The sequence below is a fragment of the Macaca fascicularis genome, chromosome 3 (genome assembly GCF_037993035.2).
Source record: "Macaca fascicularis isolate 582-1 chromosome 3, T2T-MFA8v1.1".
In the NCBI taxonomy this organism is placed as follows: Eukaryota; Metazoa; Chordata; class Mammalia; order Primates; family Cercopithecidae; genus Macaca; species Macaca fascicularis.
In genome coordinates this window covers 180,971,521-180,991,952 of record NC_088377.1, presented here as the reverse complement: position 1 = coordinate 180,991,952, position 20,432 = coordinate 180,971,521, and the positions used below count along the sequence as shown (strand labels likewise).

Below are 20,432 nucleotides of genomic sequence, written 5' to 3'. Positions count from 1 at the left end.
TGATCCGCCCGTCTCGGCCTCCCAAAGTGCTGGGATTACAGGCTTGAGCCACCGCGCCCGGCCGACCCTTCCCATTTCTTTCTCCCTCTTTTCAACCAAAAAGTCACCTATTTGTTACATAAAACAACACTCATGTTATCCATTCACAGAAAATATATTTAAGTAAAAGGAAAAATAAGAAAAAGTACTAATACCACCACTCTACATTTTGGGGTGTATGTTCTTTTGTGTATTTTCTAATGCATGTATGTACACACACATGTATTTACACTTACAATCACCCAGGATGGAGGGCAGTGGCGCGATCTTGGCTTACTGCAACCTCCGCCTCCTGGGTTCAAGCGATTCTTGTGTCTTAGCCTCCTGAATAGCTGGGATTACAAGCGTGCGCCACCATGCCTGGCTAATTTTGTATTTTTAGTAGAAGACGGGGTTTCTCCATGTTGGTCAGGCTGATCTCGAACTCCCGACCTCAGGTGATCCACCCGCCTTGGCCACCTTTTAAAATTTAATGTTAATTGGAATTACATTAAAAAAGTGTCCCATGCCAAATACTCTTGGTAGAAATATAAGTTTTTTAAAAAAATTTGTTTAACAATGACACCTTTATATGTTTACAAGATGGTGAAAACATGGTTAAGTACAGTTCAATTACATAACCACAGGGTTTCCTGGTTTCGTCAAAAATCATCTTGAGGAGTACTGCTGACAAGAACACACTTTTACAAAACTGTCCTTAAATGATAAAGGCACTTACAATCCCCCTCATCCCCTAATGTATGAGGTCTATGCCTTTTGAATTTCTTACTTCTTTTCATCTTCATGACAACACACTGAAAATACACTTGAAAGAAAAAAATAAAAAGCACTCATACCATCACTCTATATTTTGGGGTGTATGTCCTTTTTGATATTTTTTCCTACAACCCCATTTCAGCAATAACCTTTTTGATATTTTCTATGCAGATCACACATACACTTAAAAATAATGAATTAACCACTTTCTCTGGCAAGTTGCTTTCTCTCTCTTCATCCTTCTCCCACCCCTTACCTGAATTTCTTCTTTTTTTTTGTTGAGACGGAGTCTCACTCTGTCACCAGGTTGGAGTGCGGTGGCGCGATCTCTGCTCACTGCAACCTCTGACTCCCTGGTTCAAGCGATTCTCCTGTCTCAGCCTCCCAAGTAGCTGGGATTACAGGCACATGCCACCACGCCCAGCAAATTTTTGTATTTTCAGTAGAGACGGGGTTGCATCATGTTGGCCAGGATGGTCTCAATCTCCTGACCTCATGATCTGCCCGCCTCTGCCTCCCAAAGTGCTGGGATTACAGGCGTGAGCCACTGCACCCAGCCTCTTACCTGAATTTCTAAGGTTGAATTATTTTTGTATGATTCCCACATCTACATTTCAAGTCCTGACCATAGTAGCATCATCAAATACACACATACCCTATTACCCAAAAAACCTAGCGTGAGTCACAATCAAGGACTCCCACACTCTGCCTTCCTGCACTTGTCCAAACATGCCCCTCACAGCAGATGATCTACCTTCCTGATTTGGCCAAATTCCACCAGTTCTTGGAGGCCCACCTCAAATGCCATGCATCACACTGAGTCTCCCCAGATTACTCCAGTCCCATTTCTTCCCCACTGTGAACTCAAATGTCAGGTGGCAACAGACCGCAGCTTTGTGACAAATTTTGAACCATTATCTTTTAACTTATCATGTGACTGCAAATTTTGAGTACACTGGGAGGCAGGAGACTGTGTCCTTTACTTCTTGTACCCTGTAAGCCTAGCACAGTGTGATATGGGCAGGAGATACTCCCCCAGAGCTGACAGTGTGATGTTAGAACCCAAGGTAACTCAATAACACAACAGACACGAGGGTAGTATGTACATTCCTCTTTATTTAACACAACAACAAACACGTAACATATACAAAAAGAAAAAACACTCATTAAAAGGCCCTGTCACAAAGGATAGACAGGAAACACCTACACTGAATCAAATAAGGCTCTTGCTTCAAAAACAGGGGTTTGCTAGCTACACCTGGAATATGAGCAAGGCTGTTGCAAAAAAATTAAAAACAAAAAAACAAACCAAAAAAACCCACAAAAATCCCTGCACTGAAGGAGTATATTCATGGGAATAATTTACTAAATTCACAGGTCCATATTTAGGAATGTTTATGCCCTCTCACATATCCAAAATTCATCAGGGTTTTATGAAATATGTGATTTTGGTTAAAAAAATTTACCTGTCCTTCTTTTTTCTTAGGAAGGAGTAATAAGAGCTTTCTAAAAACTAGAGACAAGCAAACCACCCAAAGTTTGAAATGTTTTACCATTAAAGTTCAAAGGGCACGTAGAACTGAGAATGCAAAGGCAAGATGGCAGTGGGAAGAAGAACGTGACTTCTGCGTCATTTCCTGGTAGCTAGCGTTTAATTAACCAAATGGAAATACCTCGGCTCAGTGCAGGGTTCAGTAGCAGCAGTTTGTCCATATTCCTGCTCCGATTTGAGCTGGAAATTAAACAAGCACCAGTTCATCTCAAAAGAGCCTTATACAAACACACACACACACATACCCACACCCATTCACATGTCATCACCACCCCCTTTTATTTAGATTTATTATTATTTTTTTTACTAAAATACAAAAAAGGGAGACAGGTATATTTACAAAAATCCATGGCTGGTACAGTACATAATTTTTAAGACACACTAAATGCTACAATCTTTCAGGTCCTGAGATTATTACAAATATCAACTCAAAGCTTGTGTTCAGGTCCAGTTTTTAAAGGAGGAAAAAAAAATCCAAAAATATTAAGTCACACACTTATTTGAAATACAGTATATCCCTTCAAGTTAGCAAAAACACACCTCCATATAAGCAAATGCGATACAGTAATTCGTGCCTTTCACCTAGAGGACCATCAACTCTTTAGGCTCCTTCAAGATTGGTTTTGAAACATGTTGGCACCTATGTCAGGTGTGGAGGTGGCTAATGTATGAGGAAGATGTAACTGGAGGGAAGTTCCTCTGCAGAGTGAACATTCACTGTATAAACACATCCTGTTTTTCCTTGGGCTACCAAACAAGTCTTTCCCTTATCAAAATTCATACCAGAAGGGTTAGAAGTATGTGCCCACCCAGACTAAAAATCAGAATCATTATTTCCAATCAGTTACAGCAAATAGGCCTGGAGTTCTGTAATCGTTTTCACAACTGCAAATACACTTTCTTGCTTGTAAGAAAAGAGAGAAAACACCCATCACTTAGTTACCTTGGTAGATTTGGATTAGTATATTATGGGGGCACAAAACTGTCACCAGCTGGAGATTTATTTTCTTAAGTTTGAGGGTGTTTAACCAATGAAATGTAAGGGCAAGCCCCAGATTTACATACTCTTTGAAAGACCAATTTGGTATTTTTGATACTTTCTAAAATAAAGTAAGTTTTCAGTGACAACCAACAAAAGGGCAGTGCAAAGCTTGAATCTTTTCTCTGGAGGCTTGCCATGGATCACAGGAAATTATCTGTAGGTTGGGAACCTACCTCTAATGGGGAAGGGCCCACTGATATCTGAAGGTCTCAGAAGGTATATGTAATTAATTACAAAGGCATAGCCAAGACTCAAAAATAGCTGACCAAAGTTGGCCAACTTTCCAATTAACTATGTAAAACAGTAATACTTCTGTCAACCGAGAATAAGTTCTTTTTAATTCCTTTAGACACTATTGGGGTAACCCTTGGTAATTTTGCAGGTACAGTAAAGAAAACCCAATTTGCTGACAGAGGGCACACTAACCCTACAAACAGCAGGGATAAGCAAAAAAGGAGGAAAGCTTATGGCTGCAAGCACAGCGAACACAAGATAGCTAAGAGCTGACAATTGATGGGCAGGCTGTCACACAGAAAAACATGTCAACTGGCTGGTCTTGGTTGATACACCTAAATGTGCTTTGAGGGCAGATGGTGTTGTTAACTTCAAAAACAGAAGTATTTCCATGTTATCTTGGGTAATAGTCATCTTGCTTGTATTTATTAGGTTTCCATTAGTGTTCTATTATAAAATATTTAAAACACAGATTTACAATAAAATCATTATATTATTATTAGCAAAGTGGGAACAAATAATGTATAGAAAATTTTGTGAGGAACAAACATAAAATTTGATTCATATGGCCTGTTTGCAAAAGTAGGCTTATTTCAGGGGGAGTATGAAAATAAGCAAGGCAGACTGTTATGAGAAATAGCTCCTAATAAAGATCTCCATCTCTTTAGAATAACCTTGAAAAAGTAACAAGAGGAAGTCATGAAATGCCGCATTATACAGTAGCAAAATCTATTTTTTAATACAAAGGAGAAGACGAAAAAAAAACCCCTCTAGTCCCAGTGATGACCACCAATGACTGTAAGTCCTAGATCCAGAGACCCTAATACTACTACTGCGATTCTGAAAAGCACTCCTGACTTAACAGTTTGGAAAAGTGTCGGAAGTTTAAGTGCTAACCCACTATGAAATGGAGATACACAGGGAAGACTGGGAAGTAGAACTATTACAATATGAGGAAATTAAAGATCACCAGTAGCTACTTTCAAGCAAGTGGTACTTTGAGAGTCTATGAGAAAAATAAAATTTAATATCACATTATTCAAAGGCAGTCTGATTAAAATCCTAAGAGAGTCCCTGCCCGAGTCCTCTGCTGGGATGTAAACAGTCTTCTAAAGCAGGCCTGCACAGGGCTTTACTTTTCAGTTCTATGGGCACACAGGATAGGTTGCCAGAGTGAGTGAGAAGAGGATGTAAAAGACAATTTAACCTTTCCTCCCCAGACTCCTAATACACAACTCATATTCTAGAGTAGCAATATGATTAAGAGCTCTGAATAAAGAATGAAGACTAAAGGAAACCAAGAAAGAAGAATTCGACATTAATATTCAAAGCTATTTTTAATTAGAGTTTGACCACCCATTCAGCTCCATAAACCTGAACCTTGCGTCATATAATCTAAAACTCTCAGAATTGAACACTGGGATGATTTATCATTAACAACCCAAAGACACTCCATGATACTAACTACAGCTTTGCACCAGTGAAAGGCTCTGTAGATAGTCTTTGAATGCAGAGTTCACATTTTAGGATAGATGAACACACAAAGTATCTCTATTTTATGCTTCTGTTAATTTTCCCTAGAGGAACAAACACACACTCAACAAAAACCCTTATGCCTTATTTCTTTGGGTCTTAACATTTGTTATCTGAGAATGGGAAAGACAGGGAAATGTGAAAAAAAAAAAGAAGTATGTTTGTCTGCATAGTTGATATTTAGAGGCTACTAACTAAGGCCTTATCTGGAAAAAGCAACAAAAACCCAAAAAGTCTCACACACACACACACACCCCCACACACACCCACCCCTATCATTAGAGATTCAATGGACCTTACCCAATTCTGGAAATTAACCAGATGCTTTGCCTGCTTGGACCTGGTGCTTTCTACTGACTCACTTGAACCTGATAAAATTGGTTCCTCATCCCCCACATTCTCCTTTCCTGACCCTGAATATGTGCTACAATTTAAATTTACACATACACTCCAACAATCATTGCTCAGCATTTACCCCAACTAAAACTGCAGCATCCATTTTTTTTCCTGTTGTTACTATTTTCAATGATAATGGGAAAATTCTATGTAGTAGTACTACTTAATATGCAGGGATGGAAGATGGGATAAAATGATCTTCGTCTCTTCCTGGGAGCTGGGAGAAACATGTTTCCTTCTACCCTGACCTTCCCCACCCCGACCCAGTTAGAAAGTGAATCCTGCCTTCCGTCTCCCATTTTCTTACAACCTGAGCAGCTGATGGCTCCACCTCTTTCACAGGTTGAAGAAGCATGAATTATAAAGGTGCAATGGCTACAAGAGTACCCAGCTGGCTGTGTGTAGTGTTCAACTCTTCAGTGCAGAGCTGGATACACCTACAGTTAATGGAATTAGTACACAATCTCTGATTTGCAAGAATGAGGAGACATCCTACTCATTCTTAGAAAGTTAAAAAGCTTAGCTCTCCGTCCCCAAACAAGCAATAAAAGGAAATTAGACTGAGAAGATGGGAAAGTGAGGCAGTTAAATCTTCCAGGATCATTTATCAACTCCAACAACCAAGCATCATAACTTTATCTAACTTTAGCTCCATAACCTTGACAAAAATCACAATAACACCGTAAAAGGCTAAAAACAAAACAAAACAAAACAAAAACTACTTAAACTTAGTGTTATCTCTCTCCCTTGTTAACCTGAAACTAAACATTTTATCCCACTTCAAAGATAATGTTTAAATAACAAATACATATCTAAATTAAAATTCCAGTGATTTTTAAATTTAAAAATCATAGGGTGCTTTTTATACTTATTATAAGGAAAACATTTTCTAGCCTCTGCAGGAAGATGATAATACTATTTTTAATTATATAGGACATTTTACAAAAACTCAAAATATTTTTGAAATAGTAAAGTCTCTGATATCCCTGGGAGGTAGGTGAATATGATTATACCCAATTGTCTAATGGGTAATCTGAGGCACGAAGGTTAAACGATATTCCCCCTAGACATAGTCATTCAAGAATAACACTTGTGAATTCCAACTGCCTGGCAAGTTTTGCTATCAGGTAACACTACCAGGAGCTTCTGCTTTTTCCTTTTAAGCCACTAGTCTCTTCTTTCCAATTAGAATGTATTGAAAAGGGGGCACTTACTAGGTATATTAGTACTGGGTTTGAGGGATGGTTCAACTTGGTCTCCCTTAACATGTCTATTTGTTTTCAACAAGAAATCAATGAATCTCAGATACTGAAAATTATGTTATTTTGCTCAAGGGAGAAATCTAAATAACAATAAAATCAGATTAAGCCAAATGTAAGTATCTAGCAAATAAAAAGCAAATGGAAAATCTCTCAAGAATGCTATAGATTATATGAATGTTTTCCTCAGCATCTGAAGTCTTTCTACTTCTGAGTTTATTAACCTTTTAACAGATAGATATGCAGCTATATGATTTCTTCAAAAATCATTTTCCAGAAGAAAATATGATACATTTCTAACATTGCAAGTTGCTAACTTCCTTCTAAACTTATTTAGATACCATATCATGGTTCTAACACTAGCCTTCTCACATGTTTAATCTAGCGCACCTTACCAATCTGACTTGTAAGGTACTCTTGTTATTCCAATGCTTTCTCCTGTATTACTTATGCCAAGATTAAAGAGCAAAGAAAAGTGGGTTACATCCAAGAATAGTCAATGATTCACTAAGTTTATTTTACTTGTAGTAACTGACGTGTGTGTGTGTTGTTATTGTCAACTTCTACAAGCAGATATTCAAAGGGCAAAGATGGCCTCTTGTGAAAAGATACTTCTCTTTTCTTTTTCTTCTTTTTTTTATTTGAGACGGAGTCTTGCTCTGTCACCCAGGCTAGAGTGCAGTGGCACGATCTCAGTTCACTGCAACTTCTGCCTCCCGGGTTCATGTCATTCTCCTGCCTCAGCCTCCCGAGTAGCTGGGACTACAGGCGCCTGCCACCATGCCCGGCTAATTTTTTGTATTTTTAGTAAAGACGGGGTTTCACCGTATTAGCCAGGATGGTCTCGATCTCCTGACATCGTGATCCGCCCGCCTCGGCCCCCTAAAGAGCCGGGATTACAGGTGTGAGCCACCACGCCAGGCCGAAAAGATACTTTTCTAATCCACCCACTTTAATCAACTAAAAGCAATGGAATAAACAAGGCAGAAGTTTTGCAAACATTGAAAGGGGAGTGTTTGGAAAGGATGCAATGGTACAGCAGCTCCTAGTTTTATATATATGTAATGTACGTATCTTACATATATATCCATATACATAGAAAGAAAAGGAAGAGGGTTACAGCATGACATGACGTTGGCAAGTGTGAGATTCTTCCTCCTCAATCCCCTGACTTATCAGTCTGTACTTTAAGATAATCTGACAACAGTTTCAAAAGAGGGGAAAAAAGAAAGAAAAAAGGCACTTAACAAAGACAAAGGCCTGAATTGAGCATGTTTTAGAGGAGTAATATAAGCATTTTACCAGAGCTAAGAAATGATTTACAAAGAGTTAAACTTTTCCCCTTAAAATTTTATAAAATAAAATTGCATAACATGTTTGTGATCAGTCATTTATCTACTACTGCACTTTTCTTCTGCTTCATTATTACAAACACAAAAGCCCCCCCAAAAGCAAAAAACAACAATCATACATGCACAACAGAAAGTAAAAGTGCCCTTTTGAGAACATTAGGTCAGCAGAATTACAGTGCTGAAGCACAGGACAGTTCTCAAGTTTGGCCTGATTATAGATTTTTCTCATTCTTCTATTTCCAACTTTAAAAAAACAAAACAAAAAACAAAAAAGCAAACAAATTCCAAACCTAAATAATAAAAACAACATAGGGACCAGTGTGCTTTTATGGTACACTCCTAAAATAAAGTATCCTAATTCTATACATGAGTCAAATTAGAGGACAGAACATCCTAGAAATAAAGAACTGTAAATTAGATTAAAGTCAACCAATACAGGCAAAGTTCATTTTACAAATGTAGCAGCAAATATGATAGATCACTGGAGTTCTAAGAGATGATCCCAAAGGACACAGAGTTCTCATAACCAATGGCAGTTTGAATAACAGTAGAATTTTTGTTTCAGAAAATGTCTTGAACCAAGTATAGGTGGAAAGGGGTGTGGGAGAGGGCAACCAGAGGAGAAAGACTAGATTAGAGGTGCCTGCCCTTTCCAACCCTGGGTAGTAAACAATTTAGATCTGCTTTGGGAAAAAAATATCCTGGGTTAAAAATCATGTCCAATAAGTTGTTTTCAACCAGGTGTCAAACCCACAGTATTCCAACACATATGTGCCCGGTTCTTCCCCTTACCTTCGTGATTCAATAAATCCTATTCAATGTCCATGATATGAAAAATGTAATTTGGGCTAACAACATCCATCAGAGGGGTGGTGGGCACGAAAGAATGCACTATCACCATCTTCCAATTCCCGCAAAGTATTAGAATTTTATGACTACAGATTAGCCTCATTTCCTTTCCCAAAACCTTTTCCTTCAGGCTGTTTTGAAATCATGATTTCATTTACCCTCCGACCTCAAAAGCATACAAGAATTATAATTGACTTATAGTGGAAATTATTGCTTGCATTTATTCTGGATGCTCTGAATGAGCTTGACACTTTGCTCCCAGTCTCCAACTGAGGCTCAGCACAGCTATCTCCAAGGACAACTCTGCTGACTGTTATTGCTTGTGAATACTGAGGATTAACTTGTATGTACAGTAACAGCTTATATATCAGTGAAGGCAATTTAAAATATAAAACAGTTGAAAACAAACAGCTTAATCTTCCTGAATCAAGAATCCCGAGGAGTGGGATATAATCATGTGTGCTGATTATTTTTGCATTTGGATGTTGCTAATGCTCTTCAGAAATACACATTGCTCTATAGATATCCTTTCCAATGACTCACCATTTTAAAAAATAACATAATTTGAGTTTTAAGTGCAAAAATACAGTATGAGTCACAAGTCTCTGTGCTAAAAAATAACCAATTTATATGTTTGTTTTTAGTAATAAAAACGGTAAAGACAGGTGACCATAAAGTATGGGCACCTTTTTCAATGTTATGATCTAGAAAAGAAATAGATTAGTATTTACATGTAGAAACTCTCTGATCATACTTTATCTATACAGAAATACAAGGATGTTTGACTGATTCATACAACATAAAAGAGGGGTCCTGACTGAAATGAATGTAAGTTGTCAGTGCAGATGGGGGTTTAAAGTAGGGATCTGACAGCAGTCCTCAAGGAATCAAGACTAAAGAGAACACAGAAGAATCTCCATATTATATTCTTGGAGCCAAGGGCCTTCAGATATTTTTACTGGTTAGTATAAAATGTTACAGGGAAAAGAACTGATTACCTGTTCTTTTCTAATGATGAGAGTCACCAGGGATCTTCACATGGCATGATTCAGAATTGATGGTTTTAAGAAATTCAAATGATTTTTTGACTCAAACTAGTCATTTATATGAATATATGTGTGTATGTACACACATATATTCAAGTATTCCGGAAGAGAGATTAATATGCACTTTGACTTCTCATGTGGTATGAGAAGTAAAACAAGTTACCTTCCCAAAGGAAAATCTCATCACTTCCCCTAGTATTAAGCAAAGACCTTTTTATTCAATTTTCATAAAAGCAAGAGGTCCACTACATCTGAAAAAGTAAAAAAATTGGGCAAGCTTCCCTAACTGAAACCAAGCAAATCTTCATCAGACATACTGAATTCAAGTCAAACCTCTCTGCGACATCCAGTATCCTTCCAAAATATCTACTGGGGTTCATACTATATCCATATTTGTTTTATTGATAAACTAAATTCTTAGAGTCAAGAAATTATATCAGTGATTCCTTTGAAATAATCCTTTCCCTTTACTGTAACAAGTTCTTGGAACTAAAGTTTTCAGTTATTTATTAACTTTTTTGCTAGGAAGCAAGCCAATGTGACTTTGAAGTCAAAATATAGGCATACAGATCTAAACAGATCTGTGGTTATTTATTCACAGTCCTGTAGGATATCTGGGACTTTTGCGTATAAAAGAAAAAAGGGTCTGGTTAATACTCTTAATTGAGTAATCTAATGGTATAGGGTAATGTGTAATAAACACATATGCAAGAAATGTTGCCACTACCAGTCTATTGATTTTTTTAGGTTAGTGTGTCATTATAAATGGATCAAGCTTATACCATTTAGAGTTTACACCATTCTCTGATATAGTTTGAAAATACAGAGCTTAAAAAACTAGAATAATACAGCAAAAAAAAAAAAAAAAAATCAAATCAAATGCATCCAAGGAGAACCATAAATTTTTCCCTTAACATCCTTTGTTGAATATGCTATTTGCATAAGGAAGCTATAATAACTAAGGAGTCTTATTTTCTGCAGATTTACTCACATATCAATACACTGAGTAAATATTAGTAAAGCTTTAGGATCTCAAATGCTCCAAACAATTTCACTACACTGGATACAAGGAGTAAAAATACATTGTGATTGTGATCCTAATGTGATTCCTCCCTTTAAAATACCATCTTAAAAATTCGAAAACTATATTCATGCCATTTGAATGACCAATGAAGAAACATAGTGTACACTTCTACCTGTTTATACCAATAGCTAATAATCACCTGAAGGACCACTAGCTAAAAGAACAGAAGGAGAAGTTGTGAAGTTAGATGAATTGGGGAAACTTAAGAGTTTATGTTGCTGCAAGGGCTAATAGCAGCAAAGCAATAACCCTGTAAAGATCCCCATTTCTCAAGAGAAAAATGTGAACAGAGTCACATTTTAACATCAAGAATGGAAATAAGAATTAACCAGTCAATACTAGATGCACAAATCACCTGAAGAAAAGAGTTAAGTACCTGCTTCTGAATGGAAGATGAAATTGACCCTTTTACAAAAAGGGGACATCTAGGTTTCATCTCTTAAGAGCAACAGGCTCAACTTCCTGATTTTTAAAAATCTAGATGATTTAATAATATATATCACTGTGCTAAAATAACTTTCCTGAAGGATCTTTAGTCCACTGATTTAGGGGAGTTGCTACACACTGGAGAAGATTCAAGTTTGTTCAGGATTTTTGAGGGTATGGTATTTCTTCAGCTACTGTATATCGGAGATAGAATCACTATTATTATTTTTTGTGGCAAATTTGCTACACAGTCCACTCAAATAGACATGATCATTATTCCTGACAAACTGGCCTAATTCCAGTTTTTAAATGCCTTTTATTAGCAATTATGTCTATTAAGTGTTCAGATCCAACCCCCAGGATGGATGGAGTTTACCCAAATTCTCTTGACTTCCTTCTTCCTCCCCCGGGAAAAATCAAATTTGTATTTCTGTGGGTTTGACAACTGAGTCTCTTTCAAGTCTATTAATACGGTAACTTTGTCATTCTTTAGAAGAGACCAAAGGTCACTAACTTTGCACAAAAGCATTTCTTCCTCCTGCACCTGGCTTTGCTCAAGTAATGTTTTCTTTTCTTTTTCCTCCTCACCACAGTGCTTGGGACGAGAGAATGTAAACATCGACAGAAACAGCAGCCCTATGACCACATAAGTACTTTCCCATCAGGTAGATTCCATCAGTCAACTAAACATTTCGTCTCCTTTGCTTGCTGGGCAGTCACTGAGATTTCCGTGGTAATTTAGTGTCCCCTTTACTTTGGCCTCCATCTGAGAAAAAGAGATATTAAATTGGTATGGGTCCATATGTTAAAAAAACCAGGTAAGAAAAACAAAGCAAAAAGAACTGACATCTCTGAAAAGATATAACTTTTAATATCTTGCATGCCATATAGCATTATAGAGGTTGATAAAACATCATGGAGATAAAAACTCAAGAAAAATGATCCTCTTCTTTCAAATGACTGTGGTTTTCAGTGTTCTATAAATACCATTTCAATAAGTTTTTATTATTTACGTCCCAGCCAATTGTGTCAAATGCTGTAAGAGGGTTATAAAGGAACCAGAAGACACAATTCCTCCCTCAGAGGGACCCACTACATCTTTCAATTCCTTTAGAAGACAGGTCAACTTCATTTTTTTTGGTAAGTGAAATAAAATTTCAACCTGGGACATAGCATTTCATAATTCCTGATTGTGTAAACAAATGTAGCAAACTTTTAATCTGTAGTGAAAAACATTCAGCTGAGTCTGTGTGCTCATTCTAACCTAGCTTTAAGTAACAGGAAAGTCTGCTAATGGGACAATGCTCTTTCTTTTCTTTTTTTTGAGACGGCGTCTTAGTCTGTTGCTCAGGCTGGAGTACAATGGCATGATCTCGGCTCACTGCAACCTCTGCCTCCCAGGTTCAAGCAATTCTCCTATCTCAGCCTCCCGAGTAGCTGGGATTACAGGTGTGCACTACCATGCCCGGCTAATTTTTGTACTTTTAGTAGAGACGGGGTTTTACCATGTTAGTCAGGCTGGTTTCAAACTCCTGACCTCATGATCCGCCCACCTCGGCCTCCCAAAGTGCTGGGATTACAGGCATGAGCCACCACGCCCGGCTGTTTCTTTTTTAAAGAGAGAGTCTTGCTATGTTTTCCAGGCTGGAGTGCAGTGGCTATGCACAGATACGATCATAGCACACCACAGCCTCAAATTCCTGGGCTCAAGCGACCCTCTTGCCTTAGCCTTCTAAGTAGTGGGACTACCGGTGTGTGCCACCAGACCAGCTCAAAATAATTTCTATTTTTACACACTGCTGTTTAAATGCTTGCAGAAAAACTGTTGATTACTGCATTTAATCCTCAACTAAATTACCTATAAAAACTGGCCAGGAGGAGAGGAAAGGGGGATACCAGGGCAAGGGTAGGGCCCCATGACCTGGAGAGCCAACAGAATATGGAGAAAGTCTCCAACAGGTCATGGCCTTAGCAAGAAAAATGAGGCCTCAAAGACAACCCAGGTCTGACAGCAAAGGACAGGGAAAGGAAACCTTTTATTCTGAGGGAAGAGGCATGAATGGCAGAAATACACAGGTGAAAAGGAACAAATTTGACCAGGGTTTGGCAAACTACAGCCCATAGGCCAAATCTGGTTCCCTGCTTGCTTTTGTATGTAAAGTTTTATTTACAGTCATACTCATTTGTTTAAATACTTCTTTTTTTTTTTTTTTTTTTTTTGAGGCAGAGTCTCGCTCTGTCGCCCAGGCTGGAGTGCAGTGGCGCGATCTCGGCTCACTGCAAGCTCCGCCTCCCGGGTTCTTGCCATTCTCCTGCCTCAGCCTCCCGAGTAGCTGGGACTACAGGCGCCGCCACCACGCCCGGCTAATTTTTTTGTATTTTTAGTGGAGACGGGGTTTCATTGTGTTAGCCAGGATGGTCTCGATCTCCTGACCTCGTGATCCGCCCGTCTCGGCCTCCCAAAGTGCTGGGATTACAGGCTTGAGCCACCGCGCCCGGCCTTAAATACTTCTTATGGCTGTTTTTCACTACAATGGTGAGTAGTGGTGACAGAGACCATACGGACTGCAAAGCCTAAGATATTTACTATTTGGCCCTTTACAGAAAAATTTTACTGAGCTTTTACACTACATAAAATTAATTAACATTAATTGAGCTCTTACTATGCACCAGGTGCCATGCTAGAAGCTTTAAATCAATTATTTTTTATTAAATTCTCATATGAAGTCGTTAAAAACATTTGTTGTCTCCAGTTTACAAGCAAGAGAAAGTGATGTTCAAACAAGTTAAACCTATTCAAACCGGCAGTTCTGTAATTCAAAAATCCAAGTCTGATCCTCAAGTTCAGTGACTTATACTTTAAAATGGGTCTTAAGGGAAAAATTTTAAACTCTTTTTTTTTTTGGAGACAGACTCTCACTCTGTTACCCAGACTGGAGTGTAGTGGCATAATCAGAGCTCACTGCAGCCTCGACCTCCCAGCTACAGGTGATCCTCCCACCTCAGCCTGCCGGGTAGCTGGGACTACAGGGGCACACTACAATGCCCAGAAAATTTTTTGTAGAGACAGCATTTCACCATGTTGACCAGGCTGGTCTCGAACTCCTGGACTCAAGCCACCTGCCTGCTTGGCTTCCCAAAATGCTGGGATTACAGGCATGAGCTACCAAGGCTGGTTGAAAAATTTTAAACTTTTTAACTTTAGTTATTTGGAAAATACTGACAGTCATGTTTCCTTTCTCCCTCTGGAACAGCAGTGCTGCACTGATAAACGAGATAGTTCGTGTAAGAGCGAACACTGGGGTCTTTTGGAGCCATGAGAATCCTGCTTGTTTAATTCCTTGCAGGTGGCCACATTCATGCCAATCTGCTCATGAGTACACTACCCTCAGCTGGATTCATTATACCGAACAGTTGTCTACACCCAGGGAGGAACTGCTTTAGTCACAGGGCAATTCTCTTTAGATATTTAAACTAGTCAGAGTTCAGGAAGATTGGGATTGTTGACATTTGTGCCACGACTCTCTGTTACCCATTTTACATAACTGTGGTTTTATGCTCATTCTCAAGGGTAAGACTGGGACAGCTCACCACTTAGTTCTTTCGGAGGATTAATGGCAATCTGTTGCCTCAAGATTGCTCCTCAGTTCCCATCTCTGCACTGTGGTTAATGTAAACTGGTTCAAAGATCATTTTGATTCAGTGGCCAAAAAAAAAAAAAAGTGAGGCCTAGTCAACTTTCAAAGTTAAGAGGGCAGCTGAGCAGTTATTTCTGCTCAAAAGATCCTGAAAATGGGCTTCAGAATAATATCAGCGTCTATGGAGGTCAACTGCTGGGGAAAACGAGAAGCTGGAGCCCAGTGTGTTTGGCACACTGCCTAATCTGACTGCCTAATGTCAGATTTCAGAGCGATCTGGCTGCCTACAAGGACATAATGCATACAGCTTGGATCATATTAATGTTTATTTTCTGAGACAGTCTTACTCTGTTGCCCAGGCTGGAGTGCAGTGGCGTGATCTCGGCTCACCACAACCTCCACCTCCCGGGTTCAAGCAATTCTCCTGCCTCAGCCTCCCGAGTAGCTGGGACTACAGGCACGTGCCACCAGGCCCAGGTAACTTTTGTATTTTTAGTAGAGACGGGGTTTCACCATATTGGCTAGGCTGGTCTTGAAACTCCCAACCTCAAGTGACCTGCCCACCTTGGCCTCCCAAAGTGCTGGGATTACAAGAGCGAGCCACTGTGCCTGGCAGGATCATATTAATTTCATCTCTGCTAAAATGCCAAGACATTTAATGACTAAGAATATAGGTCATGGAGTCAGACTTCCTGGGTGTGAATCTCAGATCAAGCATTTGTTATCTGGGCAAGTTGTGTATTACCTTGGGCAAGTTGCTTAGCTCTCTGATTCAGTTTCGTGATCTGTAAAATGGAGACCGTCATCTAAGGACTAAGCTATCCATGTAAACTGTCACAAGACTATGTGGCATTTAGTAAGCTTTCAATAAATGTAAGCAACTATCATTACTGTACATAACTTTTAACCATCTTATGAATCCTCTCATTAGTCATCATTTCCACATAATAAACACCTTCAAAAAGGCTTTTAGGTTACAGAAGATCTCGTTTACCTATTTCCTTCCTCTTAAAAGGAATTTGTTGCTAATGAGGAATGAGGATTCAGTCTATGAAAATTTCCATTTTCCAGCCTTTGTGATTCAATTCACAATGTTTTCAGAAAAGTATAATCCATATCTACAAGCCTATACAAATAAGAACGAGAGGAAGGAGACGGCATTCTCACCGTGAAATGCTTGCTGTGAGTGTGCAGGCAGAGGTGAGTGGGAAAGCGCTGCTGCATGCTGGGCTCCTCCTGGCTGTAAACCCTTGAGTAAATCTGAGAGGAAAACAGACTTGTCAGTCATCTTTAAATCCAGATTGGAGCCCTTTTAGTTCAAAAATGTAAACTGATTTACGTAATGCCGGCACAGCACCTGACTTCGAAGGCCTTCTAAAACTAGAGCACGTTTTTAAAAATTTACTTATTTTAATGTATGTGTATGCACATAACCCAACACAATTGACTTCCTCTTAAAAATTTCATTAAGATGGAAATGTGGTATAGATAGCTTAAAAACTGTATATAAAACCCCAGTGTCCAATAATTTTACTTACTATATATACATATAAACTGCATTTCTTAAGAAAAAACTATAATCTTCATTAACTCCAACTGGACTACTCTTAATTAGAATAAATTTATAAGGTTTCCTGTTCTGTCAAGCTAGACAGCCCAAGCAAATAGAAGAGCCCCACTTACTCTGAGTTAGGCTATGGTGGAAAGCGGCTGAGGTAGATCCCGAGGTGGTTGTCACTCCAGCTGTGTCCGTTCCAAAGCCAAATATCTCCAAGGGAAACGGGAAGGGCATGGTCACTGGAACAAGGCCACCCAGCATCCCAAAAGGAGTCACATTTTGATTTGTTACAGACAAAGGTGATGTCATGAGAGTCAGAGGTGAGGCATTAGCCAATAATGATGCTCCTGCTGTGGACTGTGCAGAAACCAGGGGTCAAAATACGTAAGAAATAAAGTAATCCAAATTGATTTATTTTCTATAATATCCTCACAGATGCAAGACTATGCCTTACATCTGCTCTGACAGAAACGTTGTGAGACAGGCTCTTCATTACCACTGTAGTTTCCTCAGACGCTGTTATTTTAGTGGCACTTATATGAACACTCACGCACTCTCTCAATCTACTAATTCCCAACCTTACACTTGCACTCCTCCACTTTTGCCTCCTAGCCCAAATACCTGAACCATGAGTAAACAATCCCGTGCAATTTTGGCTGGGTCTCGAAAATGCTCACTTTACTATTTGTCTCATCATCTTTCCTGCAGCGGCTGCTCTAGACTGCTGCTTTCAGGGCCCTACCCAGTATCCTTTACTGTCATCACATCAGCTTAGAGACCAGGCCGAGGCATTCTTCCTCGCCATGAGCCTCACCTGCCCTTCTCCAAAGCTAACCACCTGACTTACACCATGAATTCTCACCGTATAGAACTTTCTTGTACAAATATCTACTACTGCACCTTTTCCATGTTTCCTCTGCCTTCTCAGATACAGAAACTTATTATTTCTTTTTATAACCACGCCGTTATTCTAGCTCTTCCTCAACTCCTAGCCACTATCTAATTTGTCTTCCTTTTATTATCAAACAGAATGACAGACTTCAGTTTCCTTAGTTCCAGTCACTTAACTCCTGAAAGCGATTTTCACTTTATTACTTTTCTGAAATTACACTCCTTAAGGTAAAAGATAAACTGGACAGTGTTTTCACACTCCCCTACCTGGGCTTTGACGCCATGTTTACGAATAAAAACACTGAAATCAGAAATATGCTAACATATTTGGACTGCAGGGAGGACTTTAAAAAAATAAAATAAGTAAGAAATATGCTGACCTGGATGGGCTTTCACAGAGAACTTACTTAAATATATTCCCCCTGCCCAAACTCCGCCCCCTTTTTAAGACAGGGTCTCCTGTTGCCCACGCTGGAGTATAGCAGTGCAATCACAGCTAACTGCCATCTCAAACCTCCTGGAGGCTCAAGTGATCCTCTCACCTCAGCCTCCCGAGTAGCTAAGACTACAGGCACATGCCACCATACCTGGCTAACATTTTTTGTATTTATTATACACGGGGTTTCACCATGTTGCCCAGGCTGGGCTCGAACTCCTACGCTTAAGCGATCTCCTCACTGCCTGTGCCTCCAAAAGTGCTAGAATTATAGCGTGAGCCAGAACGCCTGGCAAATATCTTCCTATACGTAGTTTAATTCTTTGAACAGTTTTCTACACAACAATTACATTTTTTCCATTTTGATTTTTTTTAAAAAAGATTATTATTTTTTGAGAGACGGGGTTTCACTCTGTTCCCCAGGCTAGAGAGCAGTGGCACAATTGTAGCTCACGGCAGACTCAAACTCCTGGGTGCAAGTGATCCTCCCACCTCAGCCTCCCAAGTAGCTGGGACTACAGGCGTGTGCCACCAGACCCAGCTAACTTTTTAAAATGTTTTTGTAGAGACGGTGTCTACGTTGCTCAGGCTAGCCTCGAACTCCTGGGCTCTATGCCGGGCGCGGTGGCTCACGCCTGTAATCCCAGCACTTTGGGAGGCCGAGGCGGGCGGATCACAAGGTCAGGAGATCGAGACCACGGTGAAACCCCGTTTCTACTAAAAATACAAAAAATTAGCCGGGCGCCTGTAGTCCCAGCTACTCAGGAGGCTGAGGCAGGAGAATGGCGTGAACCCGGGAGGCGGAGCTTGCAGTGAGCCGAGATTGCGCCACTGCACTCCAGCCTGGGCGACAGAGCGAGACTCTGTCTCAAAAAAAAAAAAAAAAAAAGAACTCCTGGGCTCCAGCAATCCTCACACCTAGGCCTTCCAAAGCACTGAGATTACAGGCATGAGCCACCATGCCTGGCCAACATTGTTCTTTTCTATGTGCACTTACTTACCAACAGGGAGTTGATACAATCAAATTTTCTCATTATCATATGTTATCTATTATAGTTTCTGTCATTCTGAGATTTCTTTTGTAGTCTTATTTTACCAAATCCAAATTTTCCTGGTCAAAACTTTAACTTTGTATTTTTTTTGGTTTCCCTGCTTTTTTTTTTTTTTTTTTTTGAGGCAGGAGTCTCACTCTGTTGCCCAGGCTGCAGTGTAGTGCTGCGATCTTGGCTCACTGCAACCTCCACCTCCTGGGTTCAAGCAATTCTCCTGCCTCGGCCTCCTGAGTAGCTGGGACTACAGGCATGTGCCACCATGCCCAGCTAATTTTTGTATTTTTAGTAGAGATGGGGTTTCACCATGTTGGCCAGGATGGTCTCGAACTCCTGTGCTCAAGTGATCTGCCTGCCTTGGCCTCCCAAAGTGCTGGGATTATAGGCATGAGCCACCGTGTCCCACTAAATCTAAATTTGATCAGGAAAATGGAATTTGTTGACTATTTTAAAAATAATAAATGTTAGCTCTTTCCACTTTTATTATGTGTATCAATAAGCATTATTAATTAAGGACTTATTATTTTAAAAATCTTGGTCCTTTTGCTGCTGGTGGGGTATTTCTTAATGTATAAGAAAAATGCAGACAATCTTTCCACACACACATACCACATAACATTACATATATTTGTACACTTAAGAGGTTATGCCACTGCTGAACAAACAAATGAAGAATATCCACAAGCGGCCTTCTTTCTGGTTCTTTAATTGCCTCCCTCCCCTGTTCTCCTTTATTTGTTAATAAAAATAACAAATTTTACAACTGAAATTTATATCCGTAGTTCTGGCCTCTCATCTGTTTCCATCCTGTATATCTGAGAGTTAACTGAATAATTCCGCTTGAATATCTAGCACCAACTTGACATATCCAAAGCTGAAATCATCTTCTCCAATGGGTTCCCCCATCTTCTGTCAACTGCTTTCACCAGGGAATTCCATTCTTTCCAGTCACTTAGGCTTGAAATCTTAGTTTTCAAGTATCATAAAATGATGACATTATAGTCAACAAACCCATTCTTTCTTTTTTGCCAAAATTTTCTCTTACACGTAAGTACAAACCTTCACCACTCCATGTTTGAACCTGACAGTTTTTATTTGCCAGTCTTTTCCTGTACTGTGCCAACCACGATATACAAAGTGAGTGCATTTAGGAAAAAAATTACCAAGTTAGAGATAATAGTATCTTAATGCAACCAGGATAGAAAAGATCCTCCATCAACTTAAAAATGAACCAGTGTTGGCCAGTGCAGTGGCTCACGCCTGTAATCCTAGCACTTTGGGAGGCCAAGGTG

At 39.4% G+C, this 20,432-nt stretch overlaps 1 protein-coding gene across 11 annotated transcripts in view; it reads right to left on the bottom strand.

The window, feature by feature from the left end:
* Positions 1–20,432, bottom strand: part of UBN2 (ubinuclein 2) — a 98,897-nt gene that overhangs the window by 18,842 nt on the left and 59,623 nt on the right. For 6 of the 11 annotated variants that reach the window (XM_045388274.3, XM_045388275.3, XM_045388273.3 and 3 more), the window contains 3 exons: positions 16,890–17,121; positions 16,374–16,466; positions 7,429–12,334 (listed from right to left, as the gene is read on the bottom strand). The exons of 1 other annotated variant lie outside the window; for it this stretch is intronic. In XM_045388274.3, the coding sequence (XP_045244209.2) occupies positions 12,285–12,334; positions 16,374–16,466; positions 16,890–17,121 (375 nt within the window). In that variant the 3' untranslated portion in view covers positions 7,429–12,284. Of the gene's footprint in view, positions 1–1,891; positions 12,335–16,373; positions 16,467–16,889; positions 17,122–20,432 lie in introns of those variants that run through there. 4 more of the 11 variants (XR_006696711.2, XR_012432922.1, XM_045388272.2 and 1 more) reach the window with 3 other exon arrangements.